The sequence below is a fragment of the Daucus carota genome, chromosome 6 (genome assembly GCF_001625215.2).
Source record: "Daucus carota subsp. sativus chromosome 6, DH1 v3.0, whole genome shotgun sequence".
Classification (NCBI taxonomy): Eukaryota; Viridiplantae; Streptophyta; class Magnoliopsida; order Apiales; family Apiaceae; genus Daucus; species Daucus carota.
Window position 1 is genome coordinate 32,512,764 of NC_030386.2, and position 26,449 is coordinate 32,539,212.

The window sequence follows — 26,449 nt, forward strand, 5'->3', positions numbered from 1 at the left end:
TACATTTTTGCAAAAATTAGTAGATTTCTTTAAATTATAGGGTTGGGGTTGGGTTTGGGGAATGGGAATGCTCTTAGAGGCTGTTTGATGGGCTTATTGATGTCGGCTGTGAGTTATTTTGGATTTCAAACTGAATATTTATTTATCTAATAAGTCATAAGTCAATTTAGAATTAAAAATAAGTTCAGAAATTATTATGATATTTTTTAATCGAATTAAAATTTTGAAAATTCAGTGAATTTGACATCATGAACATTAGATTAGAACAAAATATCCAAAAACAAGTTAAGCTCTCATACATAGATATGTACAAAATTGAAATAAATTGAGAAAAATTCATCAAGAACGAATTTCAAAAAGAGTATCATTGGGAAAAAATTTAAAAAATAATTAACAATTTGGGATTTTTCGGCAGTAAAATCGATAAAAATCCGAAAAGAAGAGGGCAGCTGCCTGGGTGTTTGATATGGTGGCGAAGCCTTTAGAATGCGAAAATTGAAAAAAGAGTCTAAAAGAAAAAAAATTAAACAATAAAAAAAGGCAGCTTGTCTGCTGCTGGAAAACAAATCGAAGGCATCTGCTTATACAGCTTCACAAACACTAACTTCTATTATTTTATGCTCAACTCAATTCTCATCTTGTTTATCAGATCTTATTCTGTGGTGTCATTGTGATCGTTCGAACAAAATGGCGGTTGGAGTGAACCGGAAAATATCAGCTGCATCAGCGAGGGCTCATACCAGAAAAACCCAACACAAATCTTCTTTTCAACTCTCTTCAGGTTCCCTCTTTCTTTCCCATCATTGTATATGTTGCTTCTTTTTCTACTTATGTGTGTGTATGTGCAAATTGCCCTTTTCAATATTCATTTTGGTTAGCTTAAATAGGCAATTTTAGCAAGCTGTTCTTTTTTCTTTTTTTTTTTTTAATGTTTTGGAACTTGGATATTGCTCATTTTTGTAACTTTTTGGGTGCAAATAATGCAAATTGACTTGGATATTGTGTGGGCGTTTGGGTAAACTTAAAATAAGTGTTTTTTGCTTAAAGTAAAGAAGTGGAGTAGAAGTTAGAAGCAAATTAGAACTTATAAGTGATTAAAGTGGTAAATAAGCAGAAGTCCTAAAACAAAAGCTAGCATTCCTAGCTTTTTATAAGTGCTTCTTGACTTTCTACACAAACGGTACGAATAAGTGCTTCTAACTTATAAGCCCAGAAGCCGGGCTTCTAAGCCCTCCCCAAACACCCCCTGTGTCTTTTCACTGCATCAAGTGCTTAGAATTGAGTATCAGTTGTTGGGTTTTCTTGGATGTTGCCAAAGTTATGATTTTCTCACATTAGCTGTATGTGTGGTCATTGATAAGTTGTTTTTAATGAATAAAAAAGAAAGAATCCCAAATGTCAAGTGGCCTTATTGCAGTAGTAGGTTGATCACTATTCGTTACAAAATAGGGTAGCGATTTCTGGCAATATGATTGATTAATCGGAATTTGGTTTGTTATTCCCAAACGTCAGCAAGGACCTTAAGTTCTTCCATATGGTATAAGTTTATTGCTAATCCAGAAAAGGAGGTAGTAAGAAGTAGATAGGATTTGAAGAACGTAGTATTTGTTAAGAGTCAGACAGTATGTTGGCCTAGTGTGTGACTTTGTGGTTTGCTATCCTTGGTAATTACCTGGAAATCTGGAATTATGTTTTGCTGTGGAATGTAAATTTTGTAAAACAGAGATGAGTTTTCCTGTTATAGACCGGGCACATGGTTTATTTTCTATGTTCGTTTCACAAGTAAGGGTAAGTTGTCGTTCTTACACGTCTATACAATAGAATCCAGCTGATTTGATTAATTAAACTTTTTTTGCTGTACAAAGTATAGGTATAATCCTGGCACTAGGTATAAAAGTAATTAGCTTCTGTTAATAGTTAAAACTTGCACCTCTGTTCGTGCTTATATTATAAATATAAACTTGATCACTGTAGAAATTGTTAGATTTATCTTTATTGATTTCATAAATTTATTTAAACACACTATTTCAGGAATGTTTATGAAAATATCACTAGTGTTCTTTGTTGGAATTTTGGCATGGGGTTACCAGGCAAGTCGACCTCCTCCACCCAAGACATGTGGGTCTCCGGATGGCCCCCCTGTTACAGGATCTAGAATAAAACTTTCGGATGGAAGGCATTTGGCATACACTGAGTTTGGTGTCCCGAGAGATGTGGCCAAGTATAAGATAGTATTTGTCCATGGGTTTGGAAGCTGCAAGCATGATGCTGTTATTCTTGCAACCCTTTCTCCGGTACTAAGATCTAATGGCCCCTATTTTCTCAAGTGTTCATAGGTCTTGACACTATTGCTTCAAGCTAGAAATTGCTTATATGGTAACTCTTATTTTAAACAGGATGTTATTAAACATTTAGGGATCTATATTGTTTCATTCGATCGACCTGGTTATGGAGAAAGTGATCCTAATCCAAATCGAACAGTCAAGAGTATTGCTATGGATATAGAGGAGCTTGCTGATCAATTAGAACTAGGACCAAAAATTTATGTAGTTGGATATTCAATGGGTGGACAACCAATATGGTCATGTCTTAAGTACATTCCGCACAGGTAACCCTCCTGCCATATCCTTGAAGTATTCTTTACACATTTTTTTTCACTGCTTGGCACGCATTTTAAGTTGTATAATTTCGTAACTTATTTTTTAAATTTTCTTTTTTATTCAGAAGAGATTTTTTTAATAAAAATATGTGAAACTGTACTTTATAGGAGCCTTAAAATGCCTGTCGAACCCTCAATCGCAAATGTAAACAATCACATGGGACTGAGGGATTATATATTAACGGCTAAAGTATAGTCTTTCTTCTGTTAGAAATCTATTATATGATTCTTATAGGGTTAATTATCAAACTCATCACTCAAGTCGACAAACGGTATCAACTTCATCACTGATCTCCACGGGGTCTCAAGTAGCTCACCAAACTCGTTTAATGATATCAAACTCATCACTGCCGTTAAAAAAAGTAAGGAAGGTTTAGACGGAATCACAGATTAGCAGTAGGGCTTGACATATGGCAGACCACATCATTTAAAGTTTATATTAAAATAAAGTATGCAATCCTTTTATTAAATTAATTTTAGAATATAATTATCTAAATAAATGCGTGGAACTAAATTTTAAGATATAATTAACTAAATATCCAAGATTAACTTTTGTATTTTTTATTATAATTATTTTTGAATAATGTTGAAATGTTTTCTCTTTTAATAAATTATATTTATGTGAATATAATTGTTGGCAAAAAAATATTTTTAATTTTTTTATATCATCAACTTTTTTAAAATTTTTACTATTGAATCTTTTTAAAAAGATATTCCACATAAATTGAGAGGGAGGCCAAAAAAGTTGAGGAGGAGAGAAGATCTAGATGTAGAAGCAGCCAACAACAGGGTACAAATCTTCAAAGATTCAATAATAGAAGGAGGATGCAAAATTTAAAAAGTTGGTAGAATAAAAAAAATTAAAAAATTTTTTTGCCAACAATAATATTCACATAAATAAAAAATATTAAAAGAGAAAACATTTCAATATAATTCAAAAATAATTATAATCTAATAAAAAATATAAAAGTTAATCTTGGATGTTTAGTTAATTTATCTAAAAATTTAGTTCCATGCATTTATTTAGATAATTATATTCTAAAATTAATTTAATAAAAAGATTGCATACTTTATTTCCATATAAACTTTAAATGATGTGGTCTGCCACACGTCAAACCCTACCGCGAATCTGTCATTCCGTTTAAACTTCCGTTACTTTTTTTAACTGCAGTGATGAGTTTGATACCATTAAGCGAGTTTAATGAGTCACTTGAGACCCCGTGGAGATCAATGATGAAGTTGATACCATTTGTCGACTTCAGTGATGAGTTTGATAATTAACCCGATTCTTATATGTACTGTTTTGTTCCATCTTCTGAAGTTGGTTCTTTGTGATGAATACAGGTTAGCTGGAGCAACTCTTTTAGCCCCAGTAGTTAATTATTGGTGGTCTGGTTTCCCTTCAAACTTATCCAGAGAAGCATACTACCAGCAGCTTACTCAGGACCAGTGGACATTACGTGTTGCTCACTACCTTCCATGGCTAACTCACTGGTGGAACACCCAGAAGTGGTTTCCTTCTTCTGCTGTTATAGCTCACAGCCCCCTTCTTTTATCTCCCCAAGACTTGGAACTTGTAACCAAGTTAGATTCGACTAGGAGGAGGACTTACGAGGTATTTTTCACTTCACAAAATGTGATAGCACGTATTTAGAATATCTTGCTTAGATGTTCTGTTTCCACTCTACTTCAGAATTTATTTCGAAGGTAGATGGATATAAATTTGAGAAGTCCAGGTTTTACGGTGATATTAATTGATAAAACCCTAAAGACTCCCCCCCCCCCCCCCCCCCCCCCCCCCCAACCTATCCAACCTTGCTCTATTGATATTACATGATTACCCCTGGATACGTGTCTCTTTGCTAGCCACTGTTTCTCCTTGCTTTCGACCATTATGCCTCAGATATTTTTCTTTTTCCTTGAGTAGTCAGTGGTCCTTTGAAGTGACCGAGTGTATCACATAATTCTAAGCAACTTTTGTTTAATTTGTCTGTCATACCAAGTTTTTAGTTACTGTGACAAGTCATTGTGTAAACATTTACATTGTACATGCCTGTTATCTGACCATTACTAATTATTTGTTGTATAGTCTTCGTAGATGTGTATATTTAACTATTTTCATCTAAAAAAAACTATAATTCGCACATAAATAGTAGCATTATTGGCTACTATCTTTAAATCCTAGACTATATTAGGTTGAGATAATAATTACTATCAATCAGATTAATCATTGTGCAATTGCAAAAGATCTGTGAACTGGACTTAGCCCGATGTTGACAAAAAATTTGAAACTCTACTGCTGCCATTGCTTTTTTCTGTCTGAATGCATATTTTGCATTTTACAGGCACAAGTAACACAACAAGGAGAGTACGAATCTCTGCACCGTGACTTGATGATTGGTTTTGGTACCTGGGAGTTCGATCCTATGGAGCTAAAAAATCCATTCCCAAACAATGAAGGGTCTGTGCACTTATGGCAAGGAGATGAAGATAGATTAGCACCTGTTACACTACAACGATACATTGCCCAGAAGCTTCCGTGGATTCAATATCACGAACTTGCAGGAGCTGGTCACTTGTTTCCCTTGGCAGATGGCTTTGGCAATGCGATTATGAAGGCACTTTTGATTGGAGAGGATACCATTCTGTAAACAATCAAGCTATCTTCACTTATATAGTTCTTTTGCTAGGTTTTGGTGGTTCACAGGTTAGCTTTATGGTTTATTTTGTCTATTCTATGTTGGACTTTTTGTAAGAGAACTATACTTCTGTGCCTCATTCCTATAAATGATTTTTCGTTCAATTTCTGTGGCGAGTTTATATACTATCAATGGTCATTGCTTGGAACCCTTGAATTGTTTGCATATCTATCATCTAATATAATCAGAGGTCAGGAAGTTCAGTTGAGGTTCTACATATAATCTCAGGTATATGCCTTGCATGCCCAGAAACATATGCGTAATAAGTGCACATTGGCAGACACATGGCAAACACAAGCATGCATAGACTATGTTGGTAAGTGCTAATAAAATATACAAGTAGTGAGCGATCCACATGATGGTGAATAGATGCTCCTGGACAGGCATCCAATCTTTTTTCTACTTTTCCCTTGTTTAATATTATTATGTTTTAATTTGTTCTATGCATCACTGTTGTGTCATGAAATTCATTCATTTGAAATTTGCGATTGCATATCTGACATCACATAGTAATACTTATGCAGAAAGGAGAATTAGATATTCTAGTTGTTATGCTACAGACAATTCAAACTGCGGATACAAAAGGAAATGGATACTTCACTGGTTCTTAACTTCTTAAGCCCACTTGAAATGAGGACTCTTGGTACCAGAGTGATGAATCTGGTTAATATACTTGAAAAGACTAAACAAAATAGCGTCCAAGAAAATTTCGCCATACTTTCTTACAGTGGCCTCGCTAACTTAGGTTTTAGGTAGGAATTTCTTTCTAATCTTTCCGATCTGCTTAGAAGTCAATCCAAAAGCCTTCTCTAAGAGTTTATCATTAATCCCTGACCCGAAAATGATGGAGGGGATCTTCTGCATTCCTGGATTTTGGCTATTAAAGCTACCAAATACTGTTGCAGTTGACCTGCCAACATTCATCTGAAAGTGAACTAAACCCCTGGGAAACACCATCACCTCCCCTTTCTCAATAATCCTGGCAAAAACACGGTTTGTTGAATCCACAAAACCTGAGTAAACTCTGCCTTGAACGACATACGTTATTTCAGTTGCCCTGGGGTGGAAATGTGGAACATTGACACCATCAACTTTGAGATCTGCACGCACGAAAGACATGCCTTGGGTGTTGAGGCCTGGAAAAGTTTTTGGACTGACGGATATTGCTGATAGTCCAGTGTCTGAAAAGTTTCCAGGATGTTTTATACCTGAGAAGATAAAATCTTCGGGGATAACATCTACCAGGTTTTTGCATGGGATCATATCAGACCTTGTTGTTCGAGTGACATTTGATGTGGTGTGTGGTATGCAGAAATCTTGAATAGGGTCCGGATCAGAGGACAGTATGACATGGGGAATGAGTGACAGAAAAACTGAAAAGAGGGCTACAAGAATGGGTGACATTATTTTCTCTTCATTCCTTCATTTATGGAGAGACTCTCTTATATAGAATAACACACACATATCCTGTTATTACCTTGATAAAGGAAAAGATTATAGACCACCTGTTAATTAGTGATGAGAAATAAAGCATGAGTCATGATTTCATCTCTCAGGCGTGGAAACCTGTCAGTTGATGAATATGTTTCCAAAAAGCAAAATACTGATAATGTTTTGTGATGATTCTTTAACTGTTAAACACCCCCCCCCCCCCCCCCCCCCCCCCCCCACACACACACACACACACCCCCACCCCCTAACCCCAACTAAACATCAAATATTCGAATACGTATGAATGGTTCATCTTCAGTAATCCAAGTTGGAAAATAATATACTAAGCTTGAATCTGGAAAATATTAAGACAAAGTCCTGTAGCCTTAACAATTTTAAGACTGATTTCCACGGCTTCATCTTGGAACTCTGCAAGATAGACAGCCAATGTCGAGAACAAGTGGAGTCACCACAAAAAATTTAAATTAGTTTAGCTCATTCTTATATGCAAACTTATGTTTATAACTCTGAATGCGAATACAGAACAGATTGATGATCCCAAGTTAATAGATAGTGAGTGGAACTGCTGCCTTCTGTTATACTTAAGTCTGCGGCTCCAGTTCTACCCCTTTATGAAAAAATGATTAATAATCAATTTTACTTCAGTTTTAAGCTTCTTCTTGTTTAAATAGTTACTTTAGACAAACGAGGCAGTAAATAGTATTTACAGGTCTCTGAACAGGGTCTGGATTAGAGGACAGTGCTAACATAAGAATGGAGCGACAGAAAAACTGGAAAGAGGGCTCGTATGGGTGACATCGTTTTCCTCCCTTCTGGTAGAAACATTTCTGAATGCCTCTTTATGAAGAAAACACACACATAAAATATGTTATTGCCTTGATAAAGGGAAAGGTTCTAGACCACCTGTTGCATTACTTGGGTGGTTAATGAATGATTGGCAATAAAGCATGAGCAACGATTTCATCCCTCAGGCGCGGGAACCTGTCAGTTGACGAAAATATTTCTAACATGAGATTACTAATAATGTCTTGTGATGATTATTTATTGTTATATTACTAATTTTTTTTCCCGTTATTATATATAATTGATGCATACATTGACAGATTTAGAGGTTATTTTGTTAAATGTGACATGTTTAAGATTGCAGAATTATTCTGATTAAATCTGTTGAAGTGCAGTTATTAGGTTCGAAGTCTTGATTCAAGTATGATTTGTTTCCAACCGATAGGCAACTAAATGAACATCATTATTGTATATTTTTATGTATGAATGGTTCATGTTTAGTGATTCCGTTTTATTCATGTATATTAAGGAAAAGTTAAAATTGTCACTGTTGGGCCTTAGCCCAGATAGCCTCAGCCCAGATATGAAAAGCCCACCTAAAAGCCCACTTAGAGGCCCAGAACCAAGAGGTCTATAAATAGTGAAAGAAAACACTGTAATAGAAGGGAAAATAGAAGAGTAAAAGAATATATATGTATAAAAGGTTGTAAGTATCAACATTTGGCGCTAGAAGGAGGGGACTCCACTATTTTCCAACAAAAGAGATCTTCGATTCAACCACAGAATGGCCGGAGGAGAGGAACGAAGGCGGAGCGCACGCTCCACCATTAAATCGAAGCTGACCAGAGCAATCAGCTCTCCAGAAATAGATCTACGTAGCAGTCTACCCCCCAAAAAGTTGTTATTCGGTGACACTTCCCCCGAAGGATCAGTAGCCGCTCCGGCGCAATCTGACCCTACGGGAAGGGGGCGGAAACGCGGTCCCAGGCAAACAGTGCTCACCCCACAGGGGAAACACGTCCTGACCAGCGATGCACGCCTTCATCTCGAGAGAATTAAAGCACTAAAGCAACACGATGAGCGAGTGAAAGCAAACGAGGTTATAAACCTCGAAGACGAGCTCCAAGCCCTAGATACTAAGAGGCGTATGCTCGCTGCTAAGGTGAGACAACAGAGGGAAATAGCTCGCCTCGAAGCAGAGTTAGGCCACGCTTCACAGGAGTACCAAACCAGGGATGATGAGGAGGTTTCCTGGAGGCCCTCGGCCAACAGCGAATATTCTACCAGGGCCGACTCGGCGGGCTCATACAGCTCTCGTCGCCATAAGAAAAAGTCGACTCGTCACAATGAAGAAGAGGAGGAGGAAAGTGGATCTAAGGCTAAATCTAGTTCAGAAATCACGGAGATCAAAAGCGAGCTAGCAAGGCTGAGAAACCAAATTAAAACAGGCTCTGGAGGCGTGGAGGCCTCATCTGAAAGCCCCTTATCCGAAGAAATTGAGAATTATCAGCTCAACAAACACCAGAAGATTCCATCGATTGGCCAGTTTGACGGGTCCACAGCCCCATCCGACTTCATCAGCCAATTTGATGGCAGAATGAGCTACTACGGCCACTCGGAGATATCGCGTTGTCGCTTCTTCTGCACTTGTCTCAGCGGTACTGCTCTTGAATGGTTCGAAAACCTGCCCCCACGGTCTATTGACTCATGGAGCACCTTGAAAAACAAATTTCGAACCAGATTCTCGAGTAACAAGAGAGGGGGAAAAATCACAGCATCCCTAATGACTGTGCGCCAAAGGTCTTCGGAGTCTCTCCGAGACTTCCTAGCCAGGTTCAGGGACGAGGTCGCCGTAATTCCTAACCTAATCGACGAGCTAGCAATTAACTACCTGGCAGCAGGGGTGGACAAGAACCGCCATGGCAGAATTTTAGAAGAATTCTTCGAGAAAAACCCTAGAACACTCCAGGCTGCCATGGAAATTTTCGAACACAGACTCACCATCCAAGAGGCTGTAGGCAGTATTCAAATGGCTTCGCCTCCAACAAAAAAGTGGGATAAAGGTTCAGGTTCAAACAGCAAGTGGGAGCCAAGGAGGCTAGAGGGCCGCCTTTCTCAAGGGGCCGAAAAGCCAGGCCTCGGACAAAACGCCCCCACGCCTCCACAGCTCCTTGATGCCCAGCCACCTCATCGGCCCCGGGGCTCGTGGCCTCCACGCCCCCCCAGGGAAGAAAAGGACTTCACTAAATTAAACACCGAAATAACATCTATCCTGGCGATAATGAAGACAGATCCAAACTACCGCCCTCCAAGGCCGATGAACCCTAACAGGCCCCCAAGCTCAAAATACTGTGATTACCACGAGGATACAGGCCACACAACGGAAAGGTGTTACCAGCTCCGCAATCTAGTCGAAAACAAAATCCAGAGTGGAGAACTAGCACACTTTGCATTACGAGAGGAACTCGCTCAGCCAAATTCAGGGGGCACAGACAGGATCATCGACGTCATATCAGGGGGCTTCGCCGCCGGCGGAACATCAAACAATGCAAAGAAGCTATACGCCAGAGAAGTATACAGGGTTGACTCTAAGCGCCCTAAACAAAATCCTTCGCCAGTAATTTCATTCTCCGACGCGGACTATCCAGAGGGAATAATAAGGACGCATCAAGACGCAATGGTCATAACAACGAAAATCGGCACAAACACAGTCAAGAAAATACTGATAGACGACGGCAGTTCAGTAGACATTCTCTATCATGGAGCATTCTCTAGAATGGACCTCGGGGACAGGAAACTCGATGACGCCAGAAATGCACCATTGTACGGTTTTACGGGCAACGAGGTCCGGGTCCTGGGAACGATTGATCTTCCAGTACTGTTCGGCTCGCCCCCCGCCCAGCTATGGCACGTGGTCAAATTCCACGTAATAAACGCCACCAATACTTACAATGCAATATTGGGGAGGACGACGACAACAGCACTCAGGGCAATAACATCAATCCCACATCTGAAAATGAAATTCCCCACGGAGTTCGGAGTGGGGGAAGTTCGAGGCGATCAGCAAATGGCAAGGCAGTGCTACATCGGCAATGTCATTCCTAAAAGAAAGCCTCCACGCTCCATCGCATCCACGATCAATCAAGTGGGCGACACACCTCAGAAGCTCGAGGCCTATGAGGCCGAGAACCCCGAGCCTAGTTATCAACCCGTGGAGGACAAGCCCCCCAATTGTCAACCCGTGGAGGCCCTGGAACAAATTGCCCTGGACCCCACAAATCCAGAGAAAACCGTGGGAATTGGTGCCAACCTACCTTCCCAAATACGGGACCCTTTAACCTCACTACTCCAAGAATTCGCGGATATATTCGCATGGACCCCGAGCGAAATGCCAGGGATCCCTGAAACAATCGCACTTCACAGGTTGAACATCAAGCCTGGCTCCAAATGCGTTAAACAGAAGATCAGGACCTTCTCACAGGAGAAGAGAGAGGCCATTGAGGCTGAGGTAGACCGCCTCCTGGCCGCAGGCTTTATCAAAGAGGTCCAGTTCCCAAAATGGATAGCAAATACAGTCTTGGTCAAAAAGAGCAATGGCAAGTGGAGAATGTGCATCGACTATTCCGACCTCAACAAAGCTTGCCCCAAGGACTTCTACCCGCTACCAAACATAGACCAGTTAATTGACGCAACAGCAGGTCATGAACTAATCTCTTTCATGGACGCCTTTTCGGGCTATAACCAAATCAAGATGGCTAAGGAAGATCAGGAGGACACGGCATTCATCACCCACAAAGGGGTATTTGCCTACACAGTAGTGCCTTTTGGCCTCTTAAACGCGGGAGCCACATTCCAAAGAACCATGGACACCATATTCGCCCCGCAACTAGGAAGGAACATGGAAATCTATGTAGACGACATGATCGTCAAGTCAACAAAATCAAGTCAACATGTCGCCGATCTGCGCGAGACATTCTCCCGAATCAGGGATCATCAGGTGCGCCTCAACCCGGCGAAATGTTCATTTGGTTTAACCGGGGGTAAGTTTCTAGGCCACCTACTCACCCAGCGAGGCATTGAGGCCGACCCATCCCAAATCAAGGCCATTACGGAGATGGAGCCCCCAAAGTCTCTAAAGGACCTACAAATACTCACAGGGTGCATAGCGGCTTTGAGACGCTTCATCCCTCAGTCATCAAAGCGAAGCCTCCCTCTCTACGAAGCCATCAAAGGTGCTGCCAAGGCCCACAAATTTGAGTGGACAAAAGAGTGTGACCGAAGCTTCGTAGAGATAAAGGAGTTCCTGTCCAACCCGCCAGTATTGGCAAAGGCAACGCCCGGGGAACCGTTAAAGCTCTACCTCTCGGCATCTGACTCTACCACGGCGGCAGTATTGGTTAAAGAGGTGAAAGGCTCACAGGCACCCGTTTACTATGCGAGCCACTTGCTAAAAGACACTGAAACACGATACAGCAAGATCGAGAAGTTAATCCTAGCTCTGGTAATGGCCAGCAGAAAATTAAGGCACTACTTCCAAGGGAGGGAGATCACAATATTAACAAACCAGCCCCTGCGCCGGGTCTTACATCGCCCCGACATATCAGGAAGGCTAGCTGCTTGGACTATAGAGCTAAGTCAGTTCAGCTTGGAGTTCCTACCCCGAGCAGCCGTTAAGTCTCAAGTACTCTCAGACTTCATCGCCGAATGTAACTTCTCGGAGTCACCTACCACCAAAGGGCAGTCCTTCTCAGACAAGGCATGGACATTGTTTACAGATGGCTCCTCCACCGAAGAGGCTGGTGGAGCAGGGATACTCTTGGTCAGTCCCGAAGGTTTCAAGGTACAACAAGCAGTCCGCTTCAAATTCTCAGCCACGAACAACGAGGCAGAGTACGAGGCATTAGTCGCTGGCCTGAACCTAGCAAAACACCTCGAAGTCAAGAACATTGACATATTTTGCGACTCGCAACTCGTGGTAAAGCAAATCTCAGGTGACTTCAAAACCTCGAATGAAAGAATGGCCTCATACAGAAAGGTGGTTTTGAACCTTCTACAGGCCCTGACATCTTGGTCCATTAAAAACATAGCTCGATCGGCCAACCACTGGGCCGACGCGCTCTCTCGGCTGGCTACCTCATCAGCTGCACAGTCCCAAGAGCCAATCTACGTCAAAGAGCTCGTTCAGCCATCAATCACCAGAAACGAGGTCAACTGTGTAACCATCGTATCAGACTGGAGGACTCCTATCATTGACTTCATCAACGGAACTTTGGACACTGCAGACAAAAATGAAAGACGTAAAATCGAATTCAAGGCTCGCAATTTTTGCATGATAAACGGCAAGCTCTACAGAAGGGCCCTAACTGAACCCTTACTCAAATGCATCGGACCAGAGGAGGCTCAAGTCGCCATGACAGAAATACATTCCGGCATTTGTGGAGAGCACGCCTCAGCAAAGAGCATGGCAACCAAAATGCTTAAGCATGGGGTATTCTGGCCAACCCTTCGCGCAGATTGCGAAAACTTCACTAAAAAATGTAAACCATGCCAACTGCATGGGGCAATGAACCACAGACCTGCAACTAGCTTCTCCGCCTCACAGCCTCCATGCCCTTTCTTCATGTGGGGCATGGACCTGGTTGGCCCACTACCCAAATGTTCGGGACAGAAACAATTCTTGATCGTAGCAATCGATTACTTCACCAAATGGGTCGAGGCCAAGCCCCTAGCCAGAATCAGGGAGACAGAAGTTGTTCATTTCTTCATGGAGTACATAGTATTTCGCTTTGGAGTTCCACGTATCATAGTAACAGACAACGGCTCCCAATTCACAGGCAGGGACTTCGAGGAAGCCCTAAACCAACTAAAAATCAGCCACATCAAATCCTCAGTCGCGTATCCGCAGGCCAACGGCCAAGTAGAAATCACGAACAAAGCAATATTGCAAGGAATTAAGAAAAGGCTCCAGGAGGCAACATCCAATTGGGTGGACGAGCTCCCCAATGTACTATGGGGCCATCGAACAACACCAAGGTCAACCACAGGCTTCTCCCCTTTCAGAATGGCGTATGGAACCGAAGCTGTGTTACCAGTGGAAGTCAGCATGGAATCCCCTAGGGTGGAGGACTTCTCCCCTGAAAAGTCTGAAGAAGGGTTAAAACTCCACAACGACCTCATCGAGGAATCCAGAGGCGACGCCCAGCTCAGGGTAGCCCAATACCAAAAGAGAGTGGCCCAGTATTACAACTCGAAAATCAAGATAAGGAGCTTTGAGGAAGGAGACTTGGTTCTCCGAGAAGCTGCAGCCTCCATGCCCTCCAAGCAAAACAAGCTATCAGCCCCTTGGGAAGGTCCATACATAGTGGCAAAGATAATCAGGCCAGGGACGTATAGGCTCGCCAACCTCAACGGTTCTCCACTCCCCAACACCTGGAACGCAATCCATCTAAAAAAGTTCTATCAGTAAAGTAAAAAGCCCCTTCCACAAATCAAGGCCTATACGCCATCCATCGAATCAAGGCTCGAACGCCATTTATCAAGGCTCAAACGCCATCTATCTAGGACTAGCAAATTAAAGTCCCTTTTGGGCCAAAAGCACCGTACGATAAATGTATTTTCCATCATTAGCATATATTCCTGAGTTCTAAATTCTGGTTAACGAATTATGTTATGATTATCTTTTTGAAGTTAGTAAAATTGCGCTCCTTAAAGAAAATTCTCGCTTTAAAACATTACAGTTTTACTTTTATACTCTCCCATTATTTCCCATGATTATTCCCCTCTGTCATAAATTACTCAAATACAGGAAACCTCTCCCAACAACAGATAGGTGGTCGCATGCAGCAACAGCAAAGGGAGAAGAAGGAAGTGAACAAAGCAAAAACAAATCAAATACAAGAACAAAGTAAAGCATTAAGCAGACGCAAAAAGAACAAATTCAGGAAAAGGTCAAACGCAGAAAAAGCAAGTTAGGAGTTACATCACCAATCTGGGGCATCCCCCAGCCAACAAAAGGTTTGTCCAAAAGCAACACAAGCGTAGCAGATAAAAGATGTCTTAATACATATTTCCTCTGGGGCATTCCCCAGCAAATCGTAAGAGTAATAAGAAACAAATCAAGTCGCAGACCCTGCGCGGCCAGCCGAGTCACCACCATCGTCACAGTTACGAGCCTCTTCCTCACAATGAAGCCCGAAGGTATGCGCTTCCATGTTATATCCAGCCTTCACGGCACGGTTCCAGCACAGGTTATAGCCAGCCTCCAGAGCCCCAAACGCCTCCTCATGGCTCTTAGACAAGGCCTGGCGAGCCTCCACCAGCTCTTTCTCCAAAAGGATCTTGTTCCTCCCAAACTCAGCTATCACAGAACAATACTCAGCAGCCATCCGCCTTTTGTCAGCAGCAAACTCAACCTCAATATTTTGATAAGATGCCACAAGGGCATTCAGAGCTTCCTTGTCAGAACCCAAGGCCTCCACACGCTTCTCCAAACCAGCTACGGTCCCCAAAGCCTCACGGTTCTTCCGTCCAAGTAAGACGATACGCTTCTCCGCGTCCACTTTATGACGTTGAGCATCCACCAAGTCAGCGCGGAGACGCTTCAACTCAGTCTCCAAATTTCCACGAACCCCCAAGGCCACCAGCCGATCGAACTCAACAGTAAACTGGTATATGGACAAAAAACAAAAACAGCGGTTCACTAACACAGCGACAAAAGCACAAAGTAAAACTGGAAAAACAAAGTAAGGAAGATGCCAAACCTGATCCAACAATTCCTTGGCAGAAACAGCAGCCTTTGCGGCAGAAAAAGTCTCGTCAGCCAAAGGCCCCTCAGGCTCCTTACTCGAAGATCCAGGCCTCCCAGCCTCACTGGCTCGAAGCTTTATTAGCCCACGGCCTCTCTTCTCCAAAGGCGGCCCCGCCTCCTCCTCCACACGACGAGCTCTCTTCCTGCTAGACGTCCGGGCAGCAACAGACTCCACGAGAGTCCCACTAACCTCCCCCAACAGCTCCAAAGAACCACTAGCCTCCACATCCACAACCCGCGGCTTAGAGGACTCCTCAAAATCCTTGTCACCAGAAAACTCAATCCCTTTCTCAGCCAAAGAAGAAACACCCCTTTTCGCCATCATGGACTTCAAAGCCGAACTCAGCATCTTGCGAGGGGATCTTAGCAGCGCCCGCAAAGGCTCTCCAGCCACTGTCAAAATACCAACAACAAGGTTCAAGAGCAAAGAAAAAGAGTCACAAAGGAAAGCAATACAAAAACAATATCTTACAACAATGAGAAACTAAAAATTCATTTTTTGTGAAATCCTCGGTAGAGAATGTCACATCCTCCCCAGAAAACAAAGCCAAAACACTTTCAGGCAAACCAGGCATGTGGTTTAATTCATAAAGCCAGTCCTTGGATACACCATTCCATGGACTCACAGAGCCCAACTCTCCACCAGAAAAATAGGCCCATTTACCATGCCAGCCGTTATTCGACGTCTTAACATTAACCAGGCGAGTACGCCCGGATTTCTTATCCAAGTACAACTGACCACCCCCATACTTAACCCGATAAATGGATAGTAACAAGTCAACAGTAGGGATCTTCTTCTTATCATGACTCCGGGCAATTACACCACAGATCTGCACAACGGCATTAGGGGACAACTGCGCAATACCACAACCCAACAATTTAAGAAGAGCCACAAACAACGGATGCATGGGGAGGCGGAAGCCCAACTCAAAAAACAAGAAGGGGATGGCCTGCCAACCCTCCTGAGGCATGTGCCACAAACAATCACCTTCCTCAGGAAGATGGACAGAATAAACCCCATCGGTGCCGCAATACTCACCAAGTTTCGCCATCTCGGGAGAATCAGGACCAATAACACTCGGCCGATTAAAAGCAGGGTTCGACCGGAACACCCTCCTCAGTTCTTCCGGCATAGAGGACACCGGAGCTGGGGGCTTCTCTTTCACCGGGGTATTTTTCGTCAAATCTAGGATAAAAGGATCAACTGACTCCAAGTCTTGCAACCCATCGTCTAGAGATTCCAAATCATGGGAAGACGAGTGTGGAACAAGTGGAGACGGCAAGGGACCAAGATCATCAAACAGAGTTTCCCCAGCAGCCTCGGGCCCAACACGAGCAGAAAGGGAACGGCGTTTTCTCGATGAAGACATGAGCAAGCAGTAAAAGAAAACAAAAAGAAAAGAGGGAAAAAATACCTAGAAAAGATCACAACTGGAGAAAGGAAGAGTTTTTTCCGAAAAGATAAGACAACTATGGCAGGTTGAAAGCCACAAGTAAGCCAGTTCAAGACTCCGAGTCCCGAGGAACCCCAACAGCCAATCGCCACTTCAAAAACTGCGGGAAAGAAAAAACAATTGAAATAAAAATACGGATAAAAACCCAGCCCATCTAAAGAAAGGCTCTAGCTAGGGGGGAGACTAAATGTTGGGCCTTAGCCCAGATAGCCTCAGCCCAGATATGAAAAGCCCACCTAAAAGCCCACTTAGAGGCCCAGAACCAAGAGGTCTATAAATAGTGAAAGAAAACACTGTAATAGAAGGGAAAATAGAAGAGTAAAAGAATATATATGTATAAAAGGTTGTAAGTATCAACAGTCACCATTGCCCGTAACCAGAGCCAAAAAGATTGAGAAAAGGTATTGTAAAATTCATTCCTTCTTGTTTGAAGAAGATGTTGTAAATTACTCCAGTAGTTGTACAAGCTGCTGTACTGGCTTGCAGAGTTGCAGCTGAGATATCCCAATATGGTGCTTGAATTAAAGTGCTGTGCACAATTCAGCGTAGATAATAATATGCTAAGCATGAATCTGGAAATATTAAGGCAAAATCCTACAGCCTTAAGAATTCCTAATGAGGATTCATCTCTGAAGGCAGCAGGTGATTTGTCGATCAACAATTGGTGTTACTGGTCTCTTGTTCCGACTAAACATTTAACTAGTCATTAGTTGGTATGTTTAAGACCCAAAACGGGCAAATGGCTTGGTTTTGGTCATTAATTTGTTTGTTAGAACCTGTAACGAGGCTAAACTGACGAGAAGGACCCGATGGACGGAACAACAAGTATGATTTCAAATCTACCCAACATTTGTGGTTAGAGTGTTACCTTTAACGTTTCAAATTGAACTTAAAATTCAAGAGGAAGGACTTCTACTAGCAGAGGCATCAAAGTACAGAAGGCTAGACCACAGTGAATCGTGCCAGTCGGCTCATTAAAATCTTAGAAAAACAATTTGTTACCATGGGAATTGACAACGTATGACTAGTTTAAATCCAACCGTTATTGGGAAGACAATTTTTACAACATGTTTCATATGCACAAAACTTGATTCACATGTTGAGAAGAAAAAGTTCTAAAATAATTTAGTTACGGAGAGTATATTTACAAGTGTAAATAATGTCAAATATTAGAAAGTTGTTTATCTAGATTAATTACATTTACTTGTGAATGGACTAATCAAATTTTAATCTCAATCACTAATTTATTTTTAATATAAAACAATTAAATGATAATATATTTAAATGACACTAATATAAAATTATATTTATAAAATGGGATGATGGATAACTAATAATCATTAATAAATCAATGTAAAAAAATTTGATCGGCTCAAATCTATCTAAAATATATTTATATCAATCAAAACACTTGTTTACTCTTAAGATTACATAATTTGAAAAGAAAGTTTATGCACATGATTGATCGAATTTTATTGTAGTAAATTATTCTAACAAATAGTTGTCACAAAATGTTTAATTATAATGAAATATAATTAGTAAATAATTGCATTAGCAAAATGATTTAGAGAATCAGAATGCCATTTTAATTAATTAATATTATGACAAAAAATTATTAAATTAATTTAATTTTGAAATAATATGAAAGCATACCATATATTATTAGTTGTGCAGTTTAATATTTTTTTCTAAAATTATTTTTATATTAGTGTGTTTAGAATTGGGGTAACCTATCCAAGATAAGAGTTAAAAGTGGTTCATGCATACTTTTTTTTCTCTTACAATTTTTCTTACCTCAAAAATAATAATTTTTATTTTTTCAATAATTTATTTTCATTTTGACTATACATATATATACAACTGAAAGTCCCTTTGCTTGGAACATCTCACTTGTCCTCAAAGCCCAGATATTGTTATATAGATGTATTGTTGCTCCATGTGTTATATACATCTAATATTATCTGTGTTAAATACATATGTTGTTGCTGCATGTCTTACACGCGTCCAACTGTATTATAGACGTGTATATATATTCTATGTGTATAGTTGCTACATGTATTACACGCTCCGAGGAACACGTGTTCATGTACGTAGCTGCAAGTCAAATACGTGTTCATGTAGCTGCGTACGTATAATATACAGCTGTCCCTTTTTATTGTTGCATGTTTATGTACGTGTCAATCTAGGTTACCGTTATCATTTGCATGTTAATGTACTACTTCCACCTGTATCGATGATATATAGATACATGTTATAAAATTATATATTACTTATATATGTGTATTATAATAATTATATTTTTTCCCTGCCATCAAAAAACAATATTTTTGAGAATTTAGAAACAATAACTGAAATGGTACGGGGGCCTTTATATACTATCACCCTCTTTGGTGTCAGTCTCTGGAAGGAGGTCTTCTTAGCTTGTTGAAGGAGGCCTGCTTAGCTTGTTCAAACAAAAAACAGCCTAGTTTTCCTCCAACGTAAGTTATTTCAACCTCTTGATATATGCATAATATATAGTTATGTTCACCTCATAAATTTATTGGAGATGAGAATATCTACTCAATACATATTGCAATCAAGGTTTACAAACTATACGATTTGATAAGAAGTTACTTTGGAGTTTGGTTTCTTGTTATGTTTACAGGGAAGTCTTCGAAGCATCACTGTTTGTTTGTTAATTTTATTCTCTCTTGGTTGATTCCTTATTGTCTTCAGATACTTGTTATCAGCCGTAAATGATAATTATATGAATTTTAAAATTTTATTTTTATGTAAAATTTAGTTGCAGAGAAATTTTATTTTCATACAAATTTAGTTGAAGCTAAAAAGCTGATCAGCTTTTAAATCTTCAGTATCATCTAGCTATTTGGTTACATGCTTAAATCTCCAACTAGAAGTTTTTTACTTCCATCATACATCAAACAAGCTAGTGGGAGTAATTCTTTTTCGAGGGTAATGTTGTAGTGTTTCTATCTTTCTGTTCTGTATCTGAGATCAGCAGTAAATGATCATCATTTTCATCTCATATGTAATTTTACCAAAGTTTTTGAGATACAAGATGTAGGAAAAAAAAAGACCAAGGCAATTTTGTTCATTTAACTTTTTGTTCAAGTAGAAATGTCACCACCAGGACAAAGTTTATTAGTTATGGCATCTCTCTGTCACTAACAAATTTGTTTTCACCTTAATTGCACTTAGAATACAGGTTATTATGAGTAGTAATATGTCCTACCAGCAAGAGCAAAATCCCGGAGGAGAAACTCCAACAAAGAATCCTGGAATGGAGGTAATGGCAGGTCAGTCTGAGAATGAGGTTGAATCCGCATTGCGTATGGAAGATGGAGAACAACCCAGGTCTAATGCATTTCCCTCATTCAGCCGCCCGTCATCAGTTTACCTTCTGACCTTGGATGAATTCCATAACACCCTTAGGGGTAGTGGCAGGAACTATGGATCCATAAACATGGATGAGTTCCTTCAAAGCATTTGGACTGCAGAAGAAAATCAAGTCCAAGCACAAAATGCTGCCATAACCGTGCCTGCTGTGCCACACATGACAATTGTCAATAACATCAATCCACAAAATCCGTCTTTTGAGAGCTCAAATGGGAGGGGTAGTACGGCAAGAAACTTGAGCTTGACAGGACAAGGATCGCTGAGTGTTCCAGCACCTTTGAGCCAAAGAACAGTGGAAGAAGTGTTGTCTGAGATCAATAGAACAGAGCAAAACACCAACAATATTACTCATGCTGGCTCCAAGCAGAGCGGTCCTACATATGGAGAAATGACTCTGGAGGATTTTCTGGTCAGGGCAGGAGTAGTCCCAGAAGAAAGCGCAAGACCATCACAACCACCTTCAGCATTTCCTCCCTCTCCGCCTCCTCCTCCTCAGCTGCCTCAGCTTCAGCCGCAGCCTCAGTCTCAGCTTCTTTATGGTATGTTTGTAAACTGTGACACTGCATTAGCATCTAGCTTTATGACTGTGGGATGTGGTGGTGCTGGTAGTGAAAATGTTCCTCCTCCATTTAACACGGTGACACAAATTGGTGGGCTAAATGTATCAGATAATGGATGTGGAACTGAAAGTTTTGAACAAATGAGTCATGTTTCCTCTAATGGGATAGGTATGAGCACACCAAGAAGTAAGCTGAATGGCCTGGTGGAGAGGGTTATTGAGAAGCGGCAAAAGAGGATGATGAAGAACCGGGAGTCAGCAGCACGATCCAGAGCAAAAAAACATGTACTGCTCTTTTGTTTTACTGCACGTACGTACTTAGAGAAATCTTACAAAGTGATCTCTTACATTTCTTTATATGGACAGGCGTATACTATTGAACTGGAAGCAGAGATAAAATATATGAAGAATGAGAATTTTAACCTTAGACAGGAATTGGTAAAATCCACATCCATTGGCCGTCTAGCTTCAATTTTTTTGACATTTTTACGTTTATTATATCCTCTATACTGACAAGACTTCATTTTCATGTGCACTGAACAGGCAGAGTCATTCACCAGATCGACGCAGCAGGTACTACGCCATTTGATATTTCTAGCATAGTTAATTATACTCATAAATTTAGATAAAACGTGGGGATGCATTACCTGGAGTAGCTCTATCATGCATTCATGCAAATACACTTCATTCATGCTTATTCTCTCCTGCAACCAATTTACTGTCAGCCCATAAACGCAATTTTGCAGAAATGGTGCTATCTGATGATGTTGTTCTATGCGGAGGTTTTTGGCATTTGAATTGAGCATGTTATAATGTAAATTACAATGTTTTGCACTTACCGTGTAACCTATGATGAAATTTTGGTGCAAATGCTCTCGCCCATATTCTTGTATATCTTAAACTTTGAAATGTGCTTTTGAATATTGTGCAGAACACTGATGCAGCAAAACCCAAAGATCAGGCCAAAGGAAAAGATAAACTTGGATTGTTGAGGAGGTGTCCGAGCTCTCCATTCTAAAGCCTTATGGCAGTTTACTCAGTGAGGTGGATCTTTCTGTTTCTGGTTTATATGCTTCAGGATGTCGAACATTACAACATGTCTGTTAAGTTGTTCTAATATTACAGTCTTTTGCATGAGTCCAATAAAAACTTACAGAAGTGTCATATGAGTGGGAGGCCTCTAGCCTCTTCACCAACAGTTAAAGATATTGTATCATCATAAATATTCACATCTGAATGTGAACTGTGAATGGTTTCTTTACCAGTACAAAGGGAAGTTTCTACACTACTTTTACACATGATTGTGGAAGATATGAACTGCAAAATTCTACAACCATCTGTACAATGCCAAAAACTTGTTCCACAACATATAACAGGATCTTATCGGCTGTAGTACAGAAAATTTCTTAAAACATTTTCAGAATCGTATCTGTTGCTAAAGCTGTTTGTTGGCTTAAAAACTGGAATGACCAATAGTTACTGTCTAAAACCATACAACTTTGTAATTAAGCAGATTCTTTACTGGATGTTGTCATGAATGACTCACCGCAGCCACACTGCCCTTCGGAGTTAGGATTAATAAATATGAACTCTGACCTGAAAAAAAGGACAATATATCAGACAAGGCAATCATGAGTCTGCAGAAAATTCAATGCAGAGATGTACAAAATAAAAAATATATGAAACTTGAAAAGTCAGTTACTAATTACAGTATCCACAATTTTCCCATAAAATAAGGTATAAATGTTTAGAGCGGCACAAATACATATCATATCCACATACATTGGCCACTTATGGGACGTCCAAATCCGGAATTTCGATAAGTATGTTCAGGACTTCACATATAACCCTTTACCCATATAGCAGGTGACTGCAATTACAGGGCCTTGTATATTGAGTGTCTGTGTACAAACCTACGACTCATTATCTATTATAACCTATTCACTGGCATATCTAGCCTATATTAATCAATAGCGGGAACTTAAATATAGAAGCTCAACTGATTATATTTCGGTTCATAGGGTACTACTATATTTACAAACTAAAAGATAGGCAGGTGAATGAAGTTATAGTTTTCGTGTCAGTTTTAAAAACTCACTCAGTACTGCTACATATATAATTTCGAGTTATATATCATAGTGTAAAGTCAAATTTATATACCAGAAGAAATTATGCATGAAAACATCGTATAATTTTTTTGTTTTTGGGTCAACTTAGGTATATCTTTGTATCTTCGTTAGGAGATTTCTTTATCAGAACAACAAACATATACATATACCATAAACTTGAGATGTATTCAAAATAAAGATATGGTGCTTCTAAATTAATATTAAGAAGTATACTCAATCATATTCAGTCCCTTTCAGCTTAACACTTTAAACATACAACATATGTATCAGTATTCTGTACTCCAAAACAAACACAAGACCTTTTGTAAATCATTATATATATGTATAATAAGCATGATTTCTACAATGAAAGTTGTCTGCTTCTCAAAATGTACAAGTTCAACACAAATACACAACGAGCCGGTTTCTGTATTGCTATCTAGAATTGTAGCTTTACATATATAGACAAGGTGCAGACTCAAAGGCTATGATTGTTTGATTAGAAGTATAGTTTTAAGAATTATAACAAAATAACTACACTCCCATCACTATTAAGCTCTTGTCATCCTCCAAATAATACAATCCTATGTGGCTATGTCTAATTTGCTCAAAGTAAAGGATAGAACTATCTGATCCACTCTAATCCTTGGCTGGCGGAGGCATAATTTAATCCCCTTTAACAAGTCAATTTTTTAATCATTTCTCATCCACGAACTATAATACCTAATAACTTTTTTAAAAAGAAACAAATGATCAAACAATATAAATAATTACTCGTTCTCTCGAGGTTACATAATCTATAATCATTTAACACCACACACATAGCACAACGTTTAAACCAGGAAATGTGGCACTTCACAGGAATAGCTTACTCGTAGCATTCAGCAATTACACAATACAATGTAATTCTAAATCATAAACTGTGAACATAATCATTTCCGTGTTCCAGAAATTTCAAATCGGAAACTATAATATAAATATGGTTAAACCTTAAAAAGAGTACCGACAAGTGTACCTGAGCTTGTCGTCCACGAAATCCATCTTTGTTCCGATGACATGCATTAGAGCTTTAGCATCCACTACAATCTTAACACCTTTTTCCTCGACCACTTCATCAAACTTCCCTTTCTCATCTACTCCGAAACACAGTCAATTCTGAATTAAAACAACAATTTAAATCGTATACAAATATAAAAAATTATTAATAAAACACAAATTCTTGAATTCATTTCATCAATTGAAGACAATGCATAACAGGCTTAACAGCACACAATGAAAACCAATAAATACCGGCGTAATTAAGAGTGTAGGATAAGCCACTGCAGCCGCGAGATTTGACGCCGAGTGAGAGAAAAGGTTTCTGGCGATGTTGAAGAAGCTGGCGGATTCTATCGGCGGCAGCGTCGGTTAAGGATAAAACTTGGCGGTGGGCCGCCGGACGGAGTTGCGCGGCGGCCTTGGCACCGATCTTCGATGACATATATGTATGTCAGATCGAATGGAGATGGATAGTGCTAAGAAGAAACGGATAGTCTAACAAAGTTCCGGCAACTGATGATTATGTTAGGACTAATTATATTAGTTTTTAAATTTTTATTAATAACTAATCAAATTTTTAGAATATATTTAAAATACAAACATTTGTTTACAAATTAAATTTACTAGGGAATTATGCCCGCGCTTCGCGTGCGGGTAAATAATTAAAATTTTCATTAAAATAAGATCGGAAAATAAATTAAACCAATATCAAAATTAGATTTTTAATCTTTATTTAGCATATTATGTATATTCATCAAAAAATTAATCATTTGGAATATATGGTATTCACCGTTAACAATTGAAATTTATGCTAACAAAATATAGTGATATTAATATTTGTATCTGAATTATAATTATTAATTTATTTATTTTTTATATTATAGCAATTTTTTAAAATTCTAGATTCTCCGTTATCAAATGTTAAGTTATATCTGCACAACATTTTAAATTGAATTCTAACGTAACTGCGAATTTTATTGTAGGATGAAGTAACAGTATCATCAAGTTCCTTGCATTGAATCTATCAATGGCCATAAAGTGACACTTATCATGAGTATGCACTTTACAAAATCTTAAAGATGAATATAATTAATGTGTAACAAAGTGGCCACATCAATTAAGACAGTAAACGCTCAATTAGAATTAAAAACTAATAAAAGATGAAAAAAAATGATTAATGAAGGAGCAAAGGTCAGATGAATATATTCAAGAGTGACTTTTTCGGATTTTTGTCTTAGATTAACATTAAAACAAATTCACAAGTATAAACAGTGATATAAGTACAGTAAAACTTTCTCTTCTATATGAAATCTATTTACTCAGTGTTTCTGCTTGCTTACCTTATCATTGCTTATTTCGTACACATAATCAATCAATAAAAACTCTCTTCACCTAGAAGTATTATCAAAACAGCTTTGTTAATTTTGTTTGATTCAAATATGATACAAGCTCTGAAGACGGACTAGTTTCGATTTTTCTACCAATTATGATGACGTGTTTGATCCCAAAGCGGTGAGTTGGTATCCGATTCCGCCGTGTGAAGATAAATTCTTCGTCTAGTTACCGTGTTATGACTTCGTGTGGAGTGGGAATGACAATGATCGTATACGATCGATTGTTAGTCGGATCATGCTTAACAATCCCGGTCGCGCCATTCTTCCAAATAAGATTGTCGAGTTTCAAGAAGCTTTTAGTTTTTTCGACAAGGTGCGATCTTTCCAATACATAAAATTTCATGATTATGGTTATGTGATTATTTATGGATTCACAGTATATATTATTATAGTGTGGCTCATAATTTTCATGATTAAGTATAATGGTGTGTGCTTGAATCTATTAGTGTATGTGTTGTTTTGTATCCTATTTTGTCATTTCTTGATCTATTTTGCCTGATTCGGAGGAGATTGGGTATATGTAATCATTTTTATATCATATGATTAGTTACATTTTTGAGTTTTGAATTCTCATTTTCGATTTTTAGTTTTCGTTAGTGTCCATGATGAATTTTTGTGTTTTTCTGGTATTTGCACGGTGACGGTGGAGGTGGTGTAATGGCGACTTAATTAGCGCGTGTTTTGATATTAGATTATTCTGATTGACTTATTTTGTTGCATGATTTTCGTTTAGATTTGAAAATTTGGAATTTATTTGATTTTAATAGTAGTAAATGTAGGTCTTAATTTTAGTTTTTGTGAATGGCAAGTTGACTCTATTAATTTATTTGGTTTTAAAATTTGAATTTTCTCATTCTTTAATTTGTATTTTTATGTAGTAATTAGAAGATTAATTAAAAGATTCAAATTTTGAATCTTATAAATGAATGCATCTTAATCTATTTGTACTATTTATGGGTTATTTGAATTTTTAATCTTGTAAATGAATGCATTTAAATCTATTTACCATTTTGGTGGCCGAGGGTGGCGACGGTAGTTCCGGGATCAGCATGGGATCCGGTTTCAAAAAAAAAAAGGTGTTTCATTGTGCCTTAATG

The 26,449-nt window shown here is 39.2% G+C and overlaps 4 protein-coding genes across 6 annotated transcripts; 2 read left to right on the forward strand and 2 right to left on the reverse strand.

The window, feature by feature from the left end:
* The first annotated feature begins 441 nt into the window (after positions 1 to 441).
* On the forward strand, positions 442 to 5,462 carry LOC108224307 (uncharacterized). Its single transcript, XM_017398857.2, has 5 exons — positions 442 to 781; positions 2,032 to 2,294; positions 2,397 to 2,608; positions 4,004 to 4,274; positions 5,005 to 5,462. Exons 1-5 carry the CDS (start codon positions 688 to 690, stop codon positions 5,308 to 5,310), a joined length of 1,146 nt encoding a protein of 381 aa, XP_017254346.1. The 5' UTR covers positions 442 to 687; the 3' UTR covers positions 5,311 to 5,462.
* A 393-nt stretch (positions 5,463 to 5,855) lies between these two features.
* Positions 5,856 to 6,807, reverse strand: LOC108224308 (germin-like protein subfamily 3 member 2). The gene has a single exon (XM_017398858.2). It carries the CDS (start codon positions 6,760 to 6,762, stop codon positions 6,100 to 6,102), a length of 663 nt encoding a protein of 220 aa, XP_017254347.1. The 5' UTR covers positions 6,763 to 6,807; the 3' UTR covers positions 5,856 to 6,099.
* A 12,452-nt stretch (positions 6,808 to 19,259) lies between these two features.
* LOC108225385 (protein ABSCISIC ACID-INSENSITIVE 5) lies at positions 19,260 to 21,879 on the forward strand. Of its 3 annotated transcripts, none has more exons than XM_064078842.1 (5): positions 19,260 to 19,334; positions 20,056 to 21,097; positions 21,179 to 21,250; positions 21,356 to 21,385; positions 21,744 to 21,879. In XM_064078842.1, the coding sequence occupies exons 2-5, from the start codon at positions 20,069 to 20,071 to the stop codon at positions 21,828 to 21,830; spliced, it is 1,218 nt and encodes a 405-aa protein (XP_063934912.1). In that variant the 5' UTR covers positions 19,260 to 19,334; positions 20,056 to 20,068; the 3' UTR covers positions 21,831 to 21,879. The 3 variants fall into 3 exon arrangements, with proteins under 3 accessions (XP_063934912.1, XP_017255723.1, XP_063934913.1); XM_017400234.2 differs by having other exon boundaries at positions 19,268 to 19,334; positions 20,063 to 21,097; XM_064078843.1 differs by lacking the exon at positions 19,260 to 19,334 and having other exon boundaries at positions 19,412 to 20,792; positions 20,982 to 21,097.
* Positions 21,880 to 22,011: 132 nt separating this feature from the next.
* Positions 22,012 to 24,478, reverse strand: LOC108225386 (iron-sulfur assembly protein IscA-like 1, mitochondrial). Its single transcript, XM_017400236.2, has 3 exons — positions 24,211 to 24,478; positions 23,936 to 24,053; positions 22,012 to 22,408 (listed from the first exon to the last, which is right to left on the reverse strand). The coding sequence occupies exons 1-3, from the start codon at positions 24,398 to 24,400 to the stop codon at positions 22,318 to 22,320; spliced, it is 399 nt and encodes a 132-aa protein (XP_017255725.1). The 5' UTR covers positions 24,401 to 24,478; the 3' UTR covers positions 22,012 to 22,317.
* Between the last annotated feature and the right edge of the window lie 1,971 nt (positions 24,479 to 26,449).